The sequence below is a fragment of the Tetrao urogallus genome (genome assembly GCF_951394365.1).
Source record: "Tetrao urogallus genome assembly, chromosome: 19".
NCBI lineage: Eukaryota > Metazoa > Chordata > Aves > Galliformes > Phasianidae > Tetrao > Tetrao urogallus.
Window position 1 is genome coordinate 6,987,940 of NC_136832.1, and position 18,739 is coordinate 7,006,678.

At 42.3% G+C, this 18,739-nt stretch overlaps 1 protein-coding gene across 1 annotated transcript; it reads right to left on the reverse strand.

Moving 5' to 3' along the window:
* Positions 1 to 44: 44 nt before the first annotated feature.
* On the reverse strand, positions 45 to 18,733 carry CCDC180 (coiled-coil domain containing 180; the record flags this gene model as incomplete). The annotated part of the gene is given in 39 exon segments (XM_079544629.1): positions 45 to 176; positions 450 to 588; positions 894 to 999; positions 1,150 to 1,261; positions 2,048 to 2,185; positions 2,396 to 2,556; positions 2,873 to 3,014; positions 3,622 to 3,688; positions 3,902 to 3,976; positions 4,489 to 4,631; positions 4,951 to 5,017; positions 5,309 to 5,493; positions 5,822 to 5,935; positions 6,077 to 6,163; positions 6,481 to 6,597; positions 6,821 to 6,965; positions 7,511 to 7,636; positions 8,082 to 8,268; positions 8,731 to 8,906; positions 9,381 to 9,598; positions 10,510 to 10,745; positions 10,849 to 10,888; positions 11,048 to 11,174; positions 11,851 to 11,966; positions 12,231 to 12,404; positions 12,978 to 13,100; positions 13,621 to 13,709; positions 13,865 to 13,944; positions 14,706 to 14,710; positions 14,714 to 14,840; positions 15,088 to 15,251; positions 15,513 to 15,608; positions 15,876 to 15,986; positions 16,143 to 16,271; positions 16,369 to 16,481; positions 16,832 to 16,914; positions 18,166 to 18,305; positions 18,648 to 18,694; positions 18,697 to 18,733. Coding segments are annotated over 39 exon segments (4,674 nt in total).
* Between the last annotated feature and the right edge of the window lie 6 nt (positions 18,734 to 18,739).

Here is an 18,739-nt window from a genome sequence, read left to right on the forward strand (position 1 = left end):
ATTTATTGGTAGAACACAAGCATTTGAGCAAGATTTGACTGATCTCACGTATGCAGTTGCTTAATTTTCTGGATGGACTGCTTCCACCAATTTCCCCAACGCTGAATCATTACCAGCTGAGAGGTGCATTCTTCCTTCATCTGGGCTAACTGCTGCTCAAGTTTACATATGTATTTCTGTACAAAGAACAACAATTGAGGTTAAAACTGGTAGAAATCCAGTATGATTCCTAAAAACCCAAGTCCAGACCCACCATCAGATCCTAGAACCATAGAATGCCTAAATGATTGCATGCAGACATAGGAATGGATTTTTATGCATGGAGAATACTGCTTCAAGGTCTGAAACTGCTCTGTATATTAAAATATATCCATATCTGTACAAATCTACAGCAATGGCAGACATCCCATCCACACACAACCCATAAGAGCCCTTTCCCACCGATCAACCTTATATACAGCATCTCTTGCTTCCACTGCTGCTGTGTGGCCCAGTGTAGTCTTTGCTGTTGTGACTGATGCCGTTTCTCTGACCATAATGCAGTCTGAATCGCCCATAAGCTTGGTCATGGGTATTCCTGGCCAGGTCCTTAAAGGAGCAAAACAAATCAACAACAACAACAAAAATATCCAGAGGAGACGCAGTTGGAAAAGAAGAGAGTGACCAGGAGCTCTGCACCGTAAACAGAATTCATACTTTCACAGGGAAAACACATAGCATTCCTCAGATTTGTATACAGGCAAAGTGATAAATAGTGGTAAAGCAAAACAACCAAGCAATTTTAACAACTGGAGCAAAAACAAAACAAAACAAAACAAAACTAGGAGAACACCTGATGTCAGCCTAGGGAAGAGAAATGGAATACAACTGTGTCCTGTATGATCCAATATTACCTCCTCCCACGTTCGACCAACTGCTCAGCCCCACAGGTCTGTAGAGGAAGACCAGCTTGTTTATGATGAATTAACAAGGATGTCTTCTCCTTCGGTGTTTCAGTTTCTGGAAGATGATGTAAGATATACTCAGGAGGAACCAAACAGAAGCAGTCATGCTGTTGCTTTCAAGGAACTCCACGTAATGCTCACCACTTTCAAGAAATGCTTCTGCATGTGCAATCACGTTTGAACAAGAAATTCCATCATTACTTACTTGGTGCTTGTATGTCATCAATAGTAATGCTTTCATCTAATTCCAGCAGCAGCTTTTCTGTGAAGGCAGCCAGAGCCAAAACGAAGTTCTGTGTGTACTCAGCAGCACAGTCCTATTGGGACATTGGATACCACTGAGAGGAGTTCCTCTGATAACTTAATCTCTTCTCCTTTCAGTTTAGCTCCCTAAGAACTGTGTTCCTCTCCAACCATGATGCTTTGCAACAGCTGCAGATAACAGCCATGGGGCTGCAAATGGCACAGAAAAGGATCTGGAAGTGCCTTACGCAGTGCTCTAAACACTCTGATGACCTCAGGTAAAGCACGACAGCCTACAGAGTACTGTGTGGTTGCCATGTACATTTGTTGTATATTTGGGTTAAGCACTCAAAATAGGTAGAAAAAGAAATTTGTAAACATCAGCTTTCAAAGCAAAGGCCACTTAATGGAATTCACATACTTTGAGCAGAGGGGCTTTCAGATATTGCTCTAGAAATGGTACGTGTGTGTTTGCACAAATACCAACTGCCCTAATTGAAACGCACACAGAAAGAAAGCCTTCCAGGCCTGTCCTCTGCAAGTAAAATAACCAGAGAACATCACTGTTACTTCAGATAAACTCATATGCAACTGTTCTGTCACTGAGAGATGAGCCACCCCTCCTCAGTACATCCAATGAACGATACAGATGATGGGTTATGTGCACTTGTACATGCATGTACATGCATATATCAATCAAATGCTGCCAACTTAAAGATGTTGTGTGAACAGCACTGCATAAAACTGAAAACATTTTCCACTTTACTGTTGGCACAGGAGAAAAGTGGATTTAATTTATATAATCCTTTGCATATACAACACCTATCAAGCTGATATTAAGCACTGGGCTTTATGCTTACCTGAAGCATCCGAGTGTGGAGGTGAACAGCATCAACGTGGTCCTTTTGCTCTTTTGATTCCCGCTGGCACAAAGCCTCCAGCTGCAGCAAGTTGTCTGGATGTCCCAGAGAGGGATGTAATTCATTCTCACGTGCAGCCTGCAGGCAAACACGTAAGAAATATTTTCTATAAAGAAGGTGCAATGGAGTCATAGTGAGAAAGTAGTAAAACCGATCACTTCATATAAAAGCATGCTAACAAGAACTCATATAACGTTACGGATCCTAAAGAGTTTGAAACTATGAACAATCCTGATGCTTTCAGCACTGCTTAGACTGGAAGCATTCCAATGCATCCATGCTGGATACCTTCACGCTCCTCCAGTCCTCCAGCTGCTGATTGAAGGAGTGCTCAATGTTACTGGTGGCATAGCTGAGCTTCTGTTCATGTTCCTTTAAAAGACCATCAACTGCCAACTGGGAGACATAAGGGAGCTCCTCTTCAAATGACTTCAACTGATCCCAAAATTCTGGCAAGCAAAGAAAATTCAGCTGAGGTGAACGTACACTGCAATGGTCAAACATGAAGGAATTTCCTCTCTAAATTCTGTCCCTGACATTCCTTTTCCTGAGACCCATGACTACAGAAACACACTTGCTAAAAAACTTGACCTTGTACAGGTCTATCAGCTTAGTCAGTGGCTCTTTCCTCACATTCTATATTGCAGATAATACATTAAAGATGTTATTGGCCCAATAAAATCAACAGTTCTTCCACTCATCTATTTTACTCTTGATTCGTTGCAATTTTCAGTGAAATTAAAAGTCTTGGCCGAATTAATTTACCTTTAAGGCAGGAATTGTAGTAATCATCTATCTGACTTTGATATGACAGCAGAGTCTGTTTGATTACTTCTGCAAAACGTTCAAATGTCTCTGGCAAATCTTCAGGCATTGTGGTTTGACGCTTCTCTTTGTGGTAGAACTCCTTCAAGATTTTAAGATAAGACAGAAAAGATGCTGATAACACGTGCAAACAAGTCATATCTATGCATATAGCAGTAACAGAGATACAGAAGGCTGTCAATCTCTCTCTTATTTGATACCAGTTATCTTCTTCTGCTGTGCTTTTATTCTATTTCCTATCTGCTCTTTGAACAGGGAGTGTTTCCAAGACTACAGTGCAGCTTAATTACCAATTCTGAAAAGACATTATCAGTCCTCTTAGCACCATACTGCTCTTAGCCTTGGTAACATGCCCTCAAATATTAGTTATATGTTAGTATAGGTATTGTAGTCCTATTAGGGGACTTATTCATTAGAATGAAGAAGACTGGGGCTGCCTTGGCTTTGCAGACACACTGCTACACAACCAGATGCGGGTGTTGGTGTCCCCCCATATGTTAAACCAAATTCTGAAGTCCTGAAATACTTAATCATTAAAAACAGTCTGCATCAAGGATTATTAAGAATTAGATGGCCTGATGAAGTAAGCAGTTTTTGGATGGCCACCCAAACATTATGATACAACCAAATCATTTAGCTGACACGTTACACCTATGGCAGCAAAAGTGATGGAGAAACACTTTTCTTACCTCAGCAAGACAGAGCAAGTTGTTATTACCCATCCAGAGAATTTTCATAACAATCCCTTTAAAAGTACTGCAAATGAATAAAAATAATAATGAAAGAGACAATCACACTGTATGAAGATCAACCAGTCAGTTCTAATAGAGCAGGGGAATGGAACCACTTAAAAATCATCTCTGAAATGGTTTGTTCCTATTTCATTTGTGCAGATGTAACAGTGAGCCCACGAACACATCACACCCCCCCGAGGTGATGGGTTTCTTTCTGAAGATGCACACAACTCACTTCGATTCAGGAGGCATCTCCCCAAATATCTGGAATCTCTTGTCACTGAGAACGGATTTGGTGCATTTCTGCATGCTGAGAAGGCAAGAAAAATATTGGTCTATAAAGTCTTTTTTCTCTGCTTGTTTAAGCAGGTTGGTGATGTGATGGATATGAAATTAAAGAAAAATTGAGAAGATGTAACTCTAAAACCAGTATTACATGGGAGCTATTGTTGATGACTCTCTCCTCAATGGCTTCTCAGAACTTTTGTTGCTGCCACCATTAGACTCACTCATTTCATCAATTTCATCTAGCTCAAGATGCACCATTCAGATGCTGAGCTAGAAATGAAGCCACGTTGGTTTAAGGGGGTGTTAGTCTGTATTTCAGCAATTTCACAGTACAGACCAGCAGCCAATAAACAGGAGTAAAGCACTTTTCCACCCATAGTCTGAAATGAATCTGAAATGATCAGACCCAAAGTCTGATCACGGGGACATAAACCACAAGATCCCAAATGAGAAGCACTGGCAGAAAGGCAACACAAATAACAGTGAAGAATTTCTCCAAGAATGGACAGAACACACGAGTGTGCAACATCTCACCTTCCTCTTGATGCCCTTTTTTTAGTAGCTGGCTTCTGGATGCTCCGAGCTGTGTGCTTGTGAGCAGCAGAGCTCCGAGGGCCTTCATCAGATACATTTAAGTGAGAATTCTTCCTCTGTGTGGTAAGAGTTGCTTTGTATTTAATAAGGAAAGAAAAAGAGCAAAGTATAAATGCCAGCTTTCTTCCACAACTTTTGCTATTACAAATATAGGTACCTCATTAAAAAAAAAAAAAAAAACAAAGAAAAGCCCACCTCATCTTATTCTGCACCTATCATTGGTTAAGAGCCAAAACAACACTGTAGTGCAAAGTAAAGACAGCTAAGGTGACAGTGAGGATGATGCACAGCCCTCTCAGGGCTCACATGTAAGCCACTGGCCTGGAACAGCTCGACCTGCTCCCTGATGTGCTATGAACTACAATTGAGATGAATGCAATAAATTAAGAGAACTTCCAGCACACCTGGTTCCAATGAACCCCTGCTGTCCTGATGTCGGCCTGATGATTTTCTCCTGGATGACTGAACTCTGAAACAAAAGGAAGAGCTAATTGGCTTTGGAACACCCAGCTACAAGCTCCCTTCTCCAACCAAGTGTTCACTGCAGACCAGTTGCTGAGGTGGAGGTCGACCCATGGGGTCACATTTGCAGCCAACAGTGTAAACAGGAGCACCTTCCCAGAGTAAATAACTGCATAGTTGTGCATTAAGTTGTTCTTATTACTATCAGAGGCCTTGTGAAGAGATGAGATATATTTAGCAAGGCAAATGCAAATAAAGACAAGAACAGAAAAACATAATGAGGCAAACAAGTACTTACTCGAGTAAGTTTTTAATAACGCTTACTGATAAATCATCAATTGCAGATTTTCCCATTCTGCTCGGATTTAACAAAGGAAATCTGCCAGGATCCAGCCCCATCATCTTCAGTCTGTGCTCCACTCGAATGGCAGCAGCAATGGGACCTTGTAACGTAACCTCAGCTGCAGGAGGGGCAAAGCGCTCCTGAATTGGGCACAGAATGAAACCATGTCAGTTGTGGCAGGCAGCTAGTGTCAGCAATGCATGTAGATATTGGCTGTAAAATAGATATTCCAAACTTATGTTATTTTGCTCGACAGGCTGGAAGAAAGGCTTCTGTAACTCCAGGAGAAATGCTGTTACAGCTGTATGGCTCTGTGACACTAAGAAGTGGTTGTAAGTAGATCCTCACAATCATCATAAGCACCATCTTAACACGTATTCTCAAAGATTATGAAAAGCTTTTAAAATAGATGCACATTAAAATATCACTCAACATTAAATAAAAGGGAGAGAACAAACATTATCCTACATTATCACATGGTCCTGCTGTGTCCACTAGCAGGCAATCAAGGTACTGGCTCCTTGCCTTCAGTTCTTTCAGCACTGCTTTGATAAAGTCATACAACTCTTCAGAAGTCAAAGCCTGAAAGATACAGCAATACAGATGGCATTCATTGCACCAGAGAAGCAATGAGATTTGTATTGTAAATAGGAGAAGAGCTACAGAGCTGGCCTGAGACAAAATGTGGTCGAAATAATATCATTTCATCTGCTTAAAACTTACTTCTTTATCTGCTGTAGGGTGAGCAAAAGCATGGAGCTTCTCCAGGCAGGATTTTAATGCTGCTGCCTGCAAATTGGAATTTGCTACCTGGAACAGAAGCAGATATTGGTGAAGGAGAATCTCATTCACAGGATTTTCACAATCTTTGAAAGCACGAGACTTGCTAGTAAGAGACTCAGTCTTTAGCACCAAAACCAACAAGCTCCATGGCTGCAAGGCTACAGCATTCCAGTACAGCTGCAGGAAGGCCACAGTTTCAGAGGACAGTGACAAAAATCAGTTTTGATTTGACACAAGAAGTTACTCGCGGTCAGTTCGCTCTGAAGTCTGTCTGAAATCTCAGTCGAACAGAAGAGGAACGATTAAAATTCATTCAAACAGAACTTTGATGTTTCTGCTTGTACCTCGGATTTGATTTGCACCCGTAGATTTGTCAGAAGCCGTTGGATCTTCTCCATAAAGTCCCGATTCATAGAGAGACAGTGGAGCCTTGTTTCAGCCTGGTTGATAATTTCAGTAGCCTTTAAAAAAATCCCAGAAATAAGGGACAAACTCATTTGTGTTCACTTTTTTTTTTTCTTTGTTTCCAGCTTAAGTAACAGAAGTCACCATTTCTACTTCTTTTCTTCCATCGCGTATTTGTCACACCAGAATTAACCAGAACAGTTTTAAAGCTCCAATTATAAATCCCGTTATACATGCCAATACAAGCCATAATCTGAAAGAGTGAAGCACTGCACAAACCTGCTCCAAGCACCTCGATTCCATTTTCTCCATATCAGCCACAATTAACCTCTCAAAAGAGTCAATACGTTTGCTTTCTTTCTGAAGATGCTTACTGAAAGACTGCACCTCCTCAGGAGAAAAATTGCCTCCCTCCACGAATAACCTGAAAGCAGCCAGCAAAGGAAAAGCCATCACTCATCATAGAGCCATCAAGGCTGGAAAAAACCTCTGGGATCCTCCAGTCCAACTGTCTGTTTACCACCAGTATTTCCACATTGACCACATCCCTCAGTACAGCATCTCCATGGCTCTGGAACACCTCCATGGACACCGACCCCACCACCTCCCTGGGCAGCCCAACACATCACTGCTCTTTTGGAGAAGTTTTCCTTTCTTTTTTTTTTATGGTAGCTGAGCAGTCCTACTTCATAGATATCACAGAATCACACAGAATCACCCGGGTTGGAAGGGACCTCAAGGATCATGTAGTTCCAAGCCCCCTGCCTAGCAGGGCCACCAAACATACACAATATCAAAACAGAAGTGATGAAAAGAGTGCAACAACTGTGGCTTAGCAACTGATGTTCTTTAGAGGAACGTACAGATAACCAGGCGAGTAACAAAGAAACCCTAATTTTACTGTTCTGCCAATAGACCAAGTGATGATTCCCAGGTACAGATAACATTCCTCCAGCAATATCTCTACACCTGCAGCCTTTGAGAAAATCCACATTTGAATCTCTTAATTTTCCCAAGTTTTCCTCCAGGTAGTTCCGATAACTCCTCAGGGAAACTCGGATGACATCCAGGTAATGAAGGAGGTCTGGGCACACACTGCTGCTGGAGGAAGCTAACCTATAGAGAGCAGGAGAAGGCAGAGAAAACGTGTAGGAGGAGGAGCAAGCATTGTGGTGTGGAGACTCCTGGCTTTATGAGATCAATAAGATCTGAGAACACAGAAGTATTTCACTGTTCTGACAACAACTAACCCGATGGTGGTTGTTTTGATAACACTCAGCACACACCAGCAAGCAGCTGGTGCAGTTACAGAGCATCCTTCAAAGCCAATTAGCCTATTACTTATCAGATTCAGTAAGCTGGATAAAGTCTAAATAAATCAAACATGTAATCTACTTTAAGATTGGTGTTCCTTCAAAAGTATATGAAAAAAGTAACCCGTGCAGAGAGAAAGGGAACAAAAATCATTTCCACTTCTGTGACAGACAGAAGGGGCTCAGAACAACGCCATGAGCAGGCAGACCGGTTCTGCTGCTGGCACACTGACCTCTCAGCCACAGGAGACCTGAGGAATGCTGATTCCATGTCACGGATCCGAGAGTCCAAGTTTTGGATGCTGTCATTCTGCTGATCGCAAAATCTGAGGAATTCAGCTCTCTCCTTCTTCAGAGCTTCTTCCACCTCATCACAGTGGCACTCCAGGTGCTTTTCATGAAGTAACAGTTCAGCTGATGAGAAAAGACAACTTACAATACAGTCATTATTCTGTTTGGTATGGGCTGCCATGACCACCATTACCAGAAGCATCAGTGAAACAAAAACTGGAGCTCAGAGGAGCTTAAAGCTACTAATGAAGTAGTCCCAACTCTTTGACTTTTCTCCTGTTGTTGGTTTATGATCTATTTTCCTGTCCTCCTCACAAAGGCTTCTTCACAGTTGGCTAAAGACCAACAAACCTGCCTTAAATCACATTTTTCCCCCCCATATCCTTGATGCTCCTCACACAAGATTTCCCATTAGTGACCAATCTGTGGCTGCACAGTGGTATTTCACACCGGTAATTCCTCCACCTCCTGTACTCTGAAGTCACCCCCAGCATTTTGTCTCTCCCAGCACTTCTTCACTTTTTTTCCCCCATATGATCATCTCAAGATGAAGACAGAGAGAGTTCAGAGTGAAGAGGAAGGTACCAGCTCTGACATTGGAGATATTTGTCTCTATATTCTCCCGCCTCAGTTCACATGAGAGAAGATGCTGCTGAAGTTCTGAACTCAGCTCTTCTTTCTTGGCATCTACAGTGGCCCACGAGTTGGATAAGGACTCTGCAAACCACTTCTCCAAGTGTTCAAAGAAGGAGAGGCGAATCCTATGATTTAAATACATACTCAGTGTTCCTCAATGTAGGAAATAAACAGAAATGCACTCTACCTGTTAAATGTAAGAAATTAACTCTGTCTACAGGAAGATGTGGTCTCACAAACACTTGCACAATGTTAGCACTGCTCATTTTGTCTACTGCTATGAACAATACACATATGTATTTTACATATCTATAATACTGAAATAGCTTGACTTGCTATTAAAATGCTCTGTCACTATTTCTGTTCACTCACTGAATTTTCTCTAACATAGGAATGTTCTGCAAGAGGGAAATGCTTGTGTGGTTCATTCAGGAGCCATGTGTGATGAGCGTTGCTGAAAGTTTATTTTCTTTTTACCAATTAAAAAAGGAATAACACCAAAATACTCAGATAATTTTTGCATACTTATTTTGACATCCCTCCCAAAGAGCTGAAATGTTTCTATTACCTAAAGGGAAAACAAACAGTTTCCTACTAACCTTTTCTTCAGCTCCACAAACACCGTTTCTTTGATAACTGCATGTTCCAAGCACAGAGGAAGTGATCCTTTTTCATCATATTTTGTAAGAAATGACTCCAGGACATCAGGTTTCCCTGCCTCTTCAGCTCCAAGAACAGTGTAGGTGTTTCCACTGGAAGTGGAAAAGGTCTCAACAGTGAATTCAGAGATTTCCACCCTGCTGCTGTTGAACGTGTCCTAGGAAACAACTGGGAATCATCATCCATTGCCTCAAACAGTGCTACATTAAATTAAGTGAATAATCAACAGTGCACTAGCAGGAACCTATGGTCATTAAGAACAACATTCTGACCCCAAATTTGGACAAACTCACACAGAGAATGCGTTGGTAAGTTTGAACAGGCAGGATAAATGCTTTAAAAGGCTTTTGTTATGGTAATAAATGGAATTAATGGGACTAAAGACCTTAAAACATAACACTGAGATACAAACAGATCTGAAATCATTCTGCTTAGGTTAAGAATAACCAGGAAGAAAGACAGACACACATGCTAAAGCTGCTACATGTTTTTACAAGGATTAAAGCAGTGCATGAGTGTAACTCGATGGAAAGTGCAGCAACAACAGCAGAGCAGCAAGATCCCAGGCTGCAACAAGTGGGGATTCACTGCAACAGCAGTGGGCACAGAAATAAAGGAAAAAAGCTGCTTACTTTCAAAAGGCCTCAGGTATGCAGGGATCTCCAGCAAGAAGCCCTCACCTCCACTGCCAACCCTTACATGAGGTCTGGGCAGAGGTGGATCCTGGCTCCAGCCCTTCTGGTCACTCAGTGCATTGAATACACCTGAGATGCCCTGGGTTGGCCCTGCCTTCCCACCAGGTGCTCAGTCACTGCTTCAAGCCCTGACTTGGCATTTCTGCTACAATAAGGAATGGTTATGAACTGTTTTATGCCCTTCAGCCAAAAGCAACATTGAAAATCCTTATGGTGCAGAAATACTATTTAATAATCATGGACACACTCTCTATGTACAAATTAAATACATGCTAAGGAATTCAAGAGACTTCAGCAAGAAGATGACCTTCTATTTGCTATGTTTGCAAAAACCTTCAGTCACTTTCAAATACATTCATTCTCGTTTGCTCACTTGTGAAACGCTCATCCTCTGTTCTGTGTCCCCTGCTTCATCACTCCCTTGAAAAATGCTCTTGTCTTCTTGTTCCTCCCCTTCTTCACTTTCCTGTGCAAAGACCTCCTCGTTCTCAGGAATATCTGTTTCTTCATTCTGTTGTTGAGAGCTCTCAGCCTTTTGCTTTTCTTCATTTTCCTGCAGAACGTTCTCAGTTTGCTGCTCCCCCTGATTTTCAGCATCCAAAACCTCATCTAATCATTTCCAGTGAAAGCAGAGTTTTAGTGACCACAATCCAGAGAAATACAGATGAAACACAAGCAAGCAGAAGGCCTATTTGTACTATGAAGGTATTACCTCGACCTGGAAATGTGGAGTCTATCTTTCCTTCCAAGTTCTAGAAAGAACAACAACAGGACAATTCTAAAGTAAGGACTAGCTTGCTGATAAGAGATGCAGGTTCTTTTGCAAAATAGATCTACTTTATCAAGCTACAATAGTCTTAAAGAAATTAATGTGCCTGGGAGACTTCAAAACAAGTTTGTCTTCTTCATACCTGTTTGAAGGTTTCTTTTACATTGAAGTATTGGCTGAGGGATTCACTGTAAGAAATCAGTTCCTGTAAAATGGCTTCTGGGTAACCCATGACTTTCTCCATAAGAACTTTGTTGGATGCTTCATACCTGTTAAATTCAAAGCTGTCTTTTAAGAGACTTAAATATGTACAAAAATAAAGTGAAATATGACTACTGTGTCCTTAAATCCAAAAGTTTTTGATCAAAATGTCACAAGTGCTTCAGGCTGGGATCAATTATTCTACTATACCTGAACAAATTACATCCTGGCTCGTTAGTAAGGGATTAATTCAGTATAAAGACATCAGTGAGCAAAAGCCACCACCTCTCATGATGTTCTTGCTAACATTGAAAGGTGTTTTGCTTTTGTTTGGTGGATTTTAATGGTCTTAATGGAAATAAAGAATGCTGAACCAACAGCTTCAGAAGCAGTTTCGGTGTGAGGTGTGTTCATACGGATCTGCCTCTCAGGTCCTCCTGGCTTTCTAACATACATCAGATCTGACCAAGAGGAAAGACCATCTGGGTGTGAAGATATGACTGCACCCTCTCCAGCTGCTCAGTCTTTCTTTGGGTAAAATCTCCAGCATGTAGAGCTGTGTATGCCTGATTTGATGTGATTCTTACACATAGGTATTGCTCGCCTTAACATTGCTCAATATGGAAACTGTTTCACTTCATGTTCTTATGAGAAGCACAGAGCAGTGTATTTCCACACCATGATACTACAGCATAAACACAACTTTCACATATCCCAGTTAAGTTTGCACTACAAAATCCATACCCAGCTCTGATGCCATCCAAACAAGAACAGGCATTCTCCAAAGATTTCTTCAGCTTTTTCTCAGAGCTCGCTGTTCTCATTTTATCCAAAATGATATCCAGGTTAGTTTCCATCATCTGAAACCAATACAAAGAACCCAGTAAAAGTGGGTTCTTACTAAACATGCTTCATAACTATTTAGGCTTAAAAAATAAATACTGGAACGAAGCCAAAAGCATATTTGATAGCATGAAAGTAACATGGAGGAAATCCAGTATAAAATCAGTTATTACATTTTTATGCCATGCTATGCTTTTTAGGCATTTTGAATTCCAAAGGCTCCTCTGCATTAAGTCCTTTCTTTACATCGTACCGTATCCTTATTTTTATGCTTATAATACCTGAATGGATTTATCCTGTTTCCATTTGCATTCCTTTAATTTCTTCTGCAGTTCACCTTCCTGCTGGGACAGTTTGAGCTGATGGAAGTCCCAGAGAACATTGGCCTCCTGGCAGTAGCTGTACAGGTCTCTGCAATTCTGCTCATTGTGTTTAGCCACCTCTTCAAAGCCTCTCTAAAAAATACATCCCAGTTATTAAAAAACTGTGGGCAAGAAGGTGAAATACAAGAGTAAGGGGACAAATGATGTGATAAAAGGTGATCAGCATTCAACAGAGTCTCTTCTACCGTGAGAGGAAAAAACAGTCCAGGTAAAATAGATAAGGATATGGACTTCAGTTTCAGAAGCTGAGCCATCAAACCTTCTCTTTATTCTTCTGGAACCGTAAAGCACAGAACCACCAAGATCTGCACAACCCCAGAAGCACTTTGCCATCCTTTATCTCAGGAGAAATCACTCAGTCACCACCACGTATGGGACCATACAGGATAGGAGTATTGGGAACCCATCCTTCCGCCTCCAGGCCAGATGGGCTATAGCCATCCAATCCCTGACAATCTATTACAAAACCATCAGTCATTAACTCTTCCCTTGAATCACATCCTGCCTGTGTTACTTATGGGACAGGTACTCAATCACTCTACAGCAAGGCACCAATAGCTTAAGATGCACTCAGCATTTCAGACCATGGCACATGAATAACAGGCTATTCCTGATGAGGAATAAGAGTAGATGTAATAAACATACAACCATATGCTCCAGTTCTTCTTCAAAGCGACAACGCAGTTTCTCAGTCAACAGAAGCAAGTCAGAAGCCACCACTTCTTCAGCCTCTTTTTGTGTGCATACCTTCAGATTCAACAGGTTAATCTGAACAACAAAAAAAGTTATTGACATACATATAATCTAACACAACATCATGTGGCTTTAAGAAAATGAACATGGGCTAAAATGATCTGTACTTCCTACAGCTTCAGTATTCAGTTTATTCAACACGTTTTGAAGCAAAGATTCAGCCTCCCAGATCCCAGAAGCGAGCAGAACAACCCAGTTCAGACATCGGGACAAACAGAGCTGAGGGGGTGATATTTTCTCCCCAGGATGAGACAGATTGAAGATAAGACTGAGGGTTCTGACCCTGAGCCCTCTACCTAAGCACTTCCTTCGTCACCGGTAGTTGTTATTGCTTCTATGCATTTCAAGTACTAATGCTACCATGAAATGAAATGGACAGCAGCTATTCTAGCAGAATAAAGCACTGGTTGTATCTAATTTATCATAGAATCATATTAATTTATCTTCTTATCTCAATCCTCAAACCCATAGCAACAACACACTGCATACTGCTACCGAGAACCCTTCCAGGACTTCACAGCACTGTGGTACTGACCTTGCACAGCTCTGCTTCTGCCAAACATTTTTGTTGGACACTCTCATACTGGGCACGAATTTTCATTGTGCACTGCATATTGTGGGCATCTGCAAAACAGAGCATCGCCAGCACTTTGCTATTTCACAGAACACAGCAAACATACTTTCAAAGCACTCATCTCGTTGCTGAGAGGGAAAAGAAAAAAAAGACAACAGAAAGAACTGCTTGGATTCCAGATTGGTTTGCTGATTTCCCAACATACCTATACTTCTGTTTAAATCCACCAGGGAGTTGTACCACTCATCAATCTCAGCTCGTGTGCCCTTTGGAGGCAACAGATCACTATCAAAATAGGAAACAATATATCAGATCTCTTCAGAGATAACCCAGTCAGTTGTTAAAGGATAAACACTATAAATCAGCATAACCAGGCTACTCTGCTTTATTTACAGCCATTTCAGCAACAAAAATAAAACAAGATGGATGCTGTTTTTCAAGGCCTCTGTTTACCAACAAGGAATTAAACCCCCATTTTTTCCTGCGTCTGTTATAAAAGAAAAACTGCATCCGAAGATCACAGTGCTGCACCCAACCCATCTTATTTTTGTCAGAATGGACAGAATTCAAAAGCAGCAGAATAAGATTCCTTCCAACTTTCATTCCTTCACACATTACACAAATCAGTCTCCCGCCCAGAAATTGGACAGCATCATCCATTTTTACATGTTCACCCATCCATGTCCACCTCTTCCTACTAGGCTTCATACATCAGTAAGGCTTACTTTGGTGTTGCTGCATTTCTCACCCTAGATAGCCCTTTGGTAGTGCAACACGTGCACTGAAAACCAAAACATAGTTGTTTTTTTTTTTTTTTCCCCCATTAAAAAGAGCTTTATGGAAGAGATTTAAGCCCTGCTCAATGCTGCATTGGACAACAGCACATTGAGGTGCAACAAAAAACATTCAGCACATCAAAGACTAACAAGGATGGCTTGGTTGGAAGGGCCCTTAGAGGCCACCCAGCTCCATTTCCAGTCATGGGCAGGGTTGCCACCACCAGCCCCTCATTGAGCACACCAAGAATTCTACTTTTGTTACTGTACTCCCTTCAGTCATACATAAGATGCTGCAGCCATTCCAGCCTCTGTTCATTAAGCAGAATCTGACCGTTCATCATATTTCCCTTTTCTGTTTCCACCATTTGGGGATTCTGTATTTCTTCCTTTGCCATAAATTCTCTGGATGGGAGATGGAAATAGGATGTGAGTAGGATGGAAGAACACACTGATGTGATTTTGTGTTGGGAAGAACTGAATGCTTGAAACACAAACACAAAATACATCTTACGAGTACCGGTTGAAAACAAAAACACTAAATTTTTAGTTTCATTGGGGAAAAATATTAAAATACTACTACTTGGAGAAAACATGAAAGAACACCAGTCACTTCATGCTTCAAAATGTGACCTGCTGTCAAACTTCAGACCTGAAGCTCTGAATGATGCGGTTCTTTTGGATGAGCCTCCAGTCCTTGACTTTATCTCGCCACTTCCATTGAAGTGATAATTCCCTTTTCATCTCTGATTTCATCAGATTAAAGAACAGCTTGGCTATTGCCCTCTGATTCGCCAACAACGCTCTGTTAATCATCTGCGTATGAAAACAAAGATGGGAGTAAAAGCAGTATAAGACAGGAATAGAGTGCCAGCTCGATGTCAGACTGAGGATGAAGGACTGAAATGACGAGGGACATGCAGTATAGAGACCCCCCCCCTACATGGCAGGGATTGGCAGGTAGAAATGATCATTTCCTTTTGAAAATAAGCAGAAGAAAGAACTGAATTCTGGGGGGTGAATTTCAGATCGCTGTCTTCTTACAGGTAAAACTGCCTCCCAATAAGGAGAGCTTACCATGGCCTCATCATTAATGAGCCTGTGCACATCGGCTGACAAGAAGAAGGAAATTCCCTCCAGCTTTGCAGCATACTTCCTCAGCACGTCTGTTATCTGTTCAACAGAACCAAAAAGGCACAAAGGGCTCTGTAGAACAGCTTGCCTTAGAGAACTGACACTTCAATGATGTTAATAAGAATTGGGGTGTTTTTTTTTTCCCCAAATAAATTTAATTGGTTGACAGATCGAGAAGTAAATATTAAAATATTGATTCTAAATTATTAGATACCAATTCATAAAAATAACCAGAAATCAATCAGTTTTGTTACTATTTGACTGATTTCCTTCTGGTGCCTGCAATTCCTGAAAATCTGAGCTCACTTTGTCAGCTCGGCTCTGTTCCACCTTCTTTAAGGTTTCATCCCATTCCCGAATCCACTCCTTTCTGGTCAGGGATTCCTGCTGAATGGTTGCCCACAGTTCTTCCAAATCCTGCAAGAAGGATTTACTCTCAATCTCAGTGAAAAAATGAAAACAAATGCATTGACATCAGGAAACTGCAGCAAGGTCCTTTGCTGTGCTGCAGAGCAGAGTGTGAACAACAGGAATCAACAGTGGAAGAGCTGACAGTGGCAAGAGCTGCCTTACCTCAATAGAAAAGCCTTCAGGAGTGCCGTTGAGCTCCATCTTTGTTAGAAGAACCTCCATTTTTCTATCAGATTCCGTCAGTTTCGTCAAAAGCAGTTTTCCAGGCTCCAAAACAAAGGGCTCCATTTCCTGAAAGCAGTAAAGAAGTCGGCCCCATCTCCTGAACATCAGGCTCTCAGCTTTGCCTACTGATCCAGACTGTCTGCACTGCCAACCCCAGCCTCACCCTGGAGACACGAGCAAACTCGTGGTGCATTGAGGTCAGTGCTGCATCGTGGCGGCTGCGCCGGCGTTCTGACACGAGCTCCAAGAGGTTTTGCCTGCTTTCCTCTGCAACCTCTGAGAAGAAAAGGAGGACGATGGAACTTAGAGCTGTTTGGAACAAGAAATTGCTAAATCAAAGCTCTGAGCTCTGCCATTTGGCGTGAGGCTGGAAAACGGCAGCTCCCACGAGTTAAATCTGCTTATATCATCACTACCTTCTGAACACTAATTGGAATTGATGGACAATTTCACTTCTTTTTCTTCCCTACACGCAGACTCTTCATTGCCAGAATTACGTACAAATCATTATAAAACACATCAGATCGTTTCTGAACTCGATATTATACTTTCTCCAGCTTAAGATGTTATACATATGGGGGCTCCTCAAAATGAAACTATTGGACATTAAAGGAAATAGATTTTACCAACAAGATCAGGGAGGGCTCTGACTTCCTCAGCTGCAATGACATCTTCACTTTTGCAGGACGCCTGAGATGCTGTAGCTTCTCTGAAACAGAACATAGAGCCTCGCTTTGTACTGAGACCACAGGTTTGTAATTAGCACCATACTCCACTTATCTGGCAAAATGTAACATTAAAGTGAATGAAAGCTTCTGGCTTCAAAGAATATGGCTCATAGAACTAATGGCATTGCTTCTCAAATGGAAGGAAATGGCTTTTACCTGCCCCCCCCCCCCCCCCCCCCCCCCCACTCTCTCTATCAGGGAATGGCATTTACCTGCCCCCCACTCTCCCTATCACAGTGCTGTGCTTCTACTTGGGAGAACTGGGGAGTGAGGGTGTGCTTATTCAGCACGAGGGTTATGGTGTATAGGATGAAGGCATTAATTTACTTTCTTGCTTTTGAACATTGCTCAGAGTAGAGCTGAGCAGTACTACTGCTGCAAAGTACCTGTCCCCACTAATACAAGGCTCAAGTAGACTAAACTGAAGGAAACAGTTCCCAAACATATGGGAAACTAATCTAGCTAAGAGTGACAATATAATTACATAGTCATTTAAGACCATTAAAGGAGCATAAAATATAAAATAGTATATTTTACTGTATTATTGTTAAGCACAGCAATGACAGCAGAGCAGAAAGGTCCCAGGCTGGAGCATGAGAGAATTTGCTCAAATGCAACAGGCATGGGCACAAAAATAAAGGAAAGAAGCTGCTTGCCTTCAGAAGGCCTCAGTGCACAGGGATCTCCAGCAAGAAATCCTCACCTCCACTGCCAACCCTTACATGAGGTCTGGGCAGGGGTGGATGCTGGCTCCAGCCCTTCTGGTCACTCAGTGCATTGAATACACCTGAGCTGCCCTGGGTTGGCCCTGCTTCCCACCAGGTGCTCAATCACTGCTTCAAGCCCTGACTTGGCATTTCTGCTAGAGTTACATCTATCAGGTGGTATCAGGAATACAAACAGGCTTACAGCCAGGTGGTTTTGAACAACAAAATAATCATCCAAGAGCCTTTTAAAAGAAAAGTCACGCACACATAAATCATTACAGACATTTGATGGGCTGATGGTTGGACTAGATGCTCTTAGTGGCAGTTTCCAGCCTTAACGATGAGCTAAGAATCTGTGCTTTAAGCAGCAGCAGCTCAGTGCACTCGTTTCACATCTGGGGGAAAGGAGGTAGACTGTCACAAGCACCGTGACCAAAAAACAAGGTTCCCAGCATTACAGCTTCACACCCATAGCCACAGAATCACACCGACGTGCAATCAGGAATTTCTGCTTCTGCTCTCTACCTGCCTTGCAGTGGCTTTGCTCCTGCAGTCCCCTTCTTCCCATTGCACAGCCAAAGCCCCGCAGCAGCCATGCTGCCCGGCTCCTCGTGCACACGGAGCCTCCCACTCCTTGCTGCGCCCAGCGATCGCACCCAGCGAGCCTGCAAAACCCACAGCAAAACGGGTTGGAATCATCTCCAAACCTACTGAGCAGAGAATCAAATTAATTGCTGAGACAGGAAAGGCGGCAGAACAGAACAGCAAAATAAAATAAAGCATATGTATGAAGTTACATCTAGGAGGTTTTTTTCTCCCCCCCCCCGTCTGAAAGTGGTCTCCCTATGAAGGGAATTGAAGCAGTGCCTCGTGCACGGCTGCAGGCAGCACTCCGGAACGCCCCAGCCGGGCTCACCGCAGGCTTACACTTCTTTTCTGCTAAAGCAAGCCCAACAGCAGAGCAGCACAACGAACCCATCCACCTATTGCGTTTCTATGTGCTTTACCTCGTCCTCGAAGAGCTGCAGGTAGATTTCGCCGTTGGGAACCACGCATACCGCCCCCCTCGGCCGCGCACCGCCGCGGCTGCCATTCATTC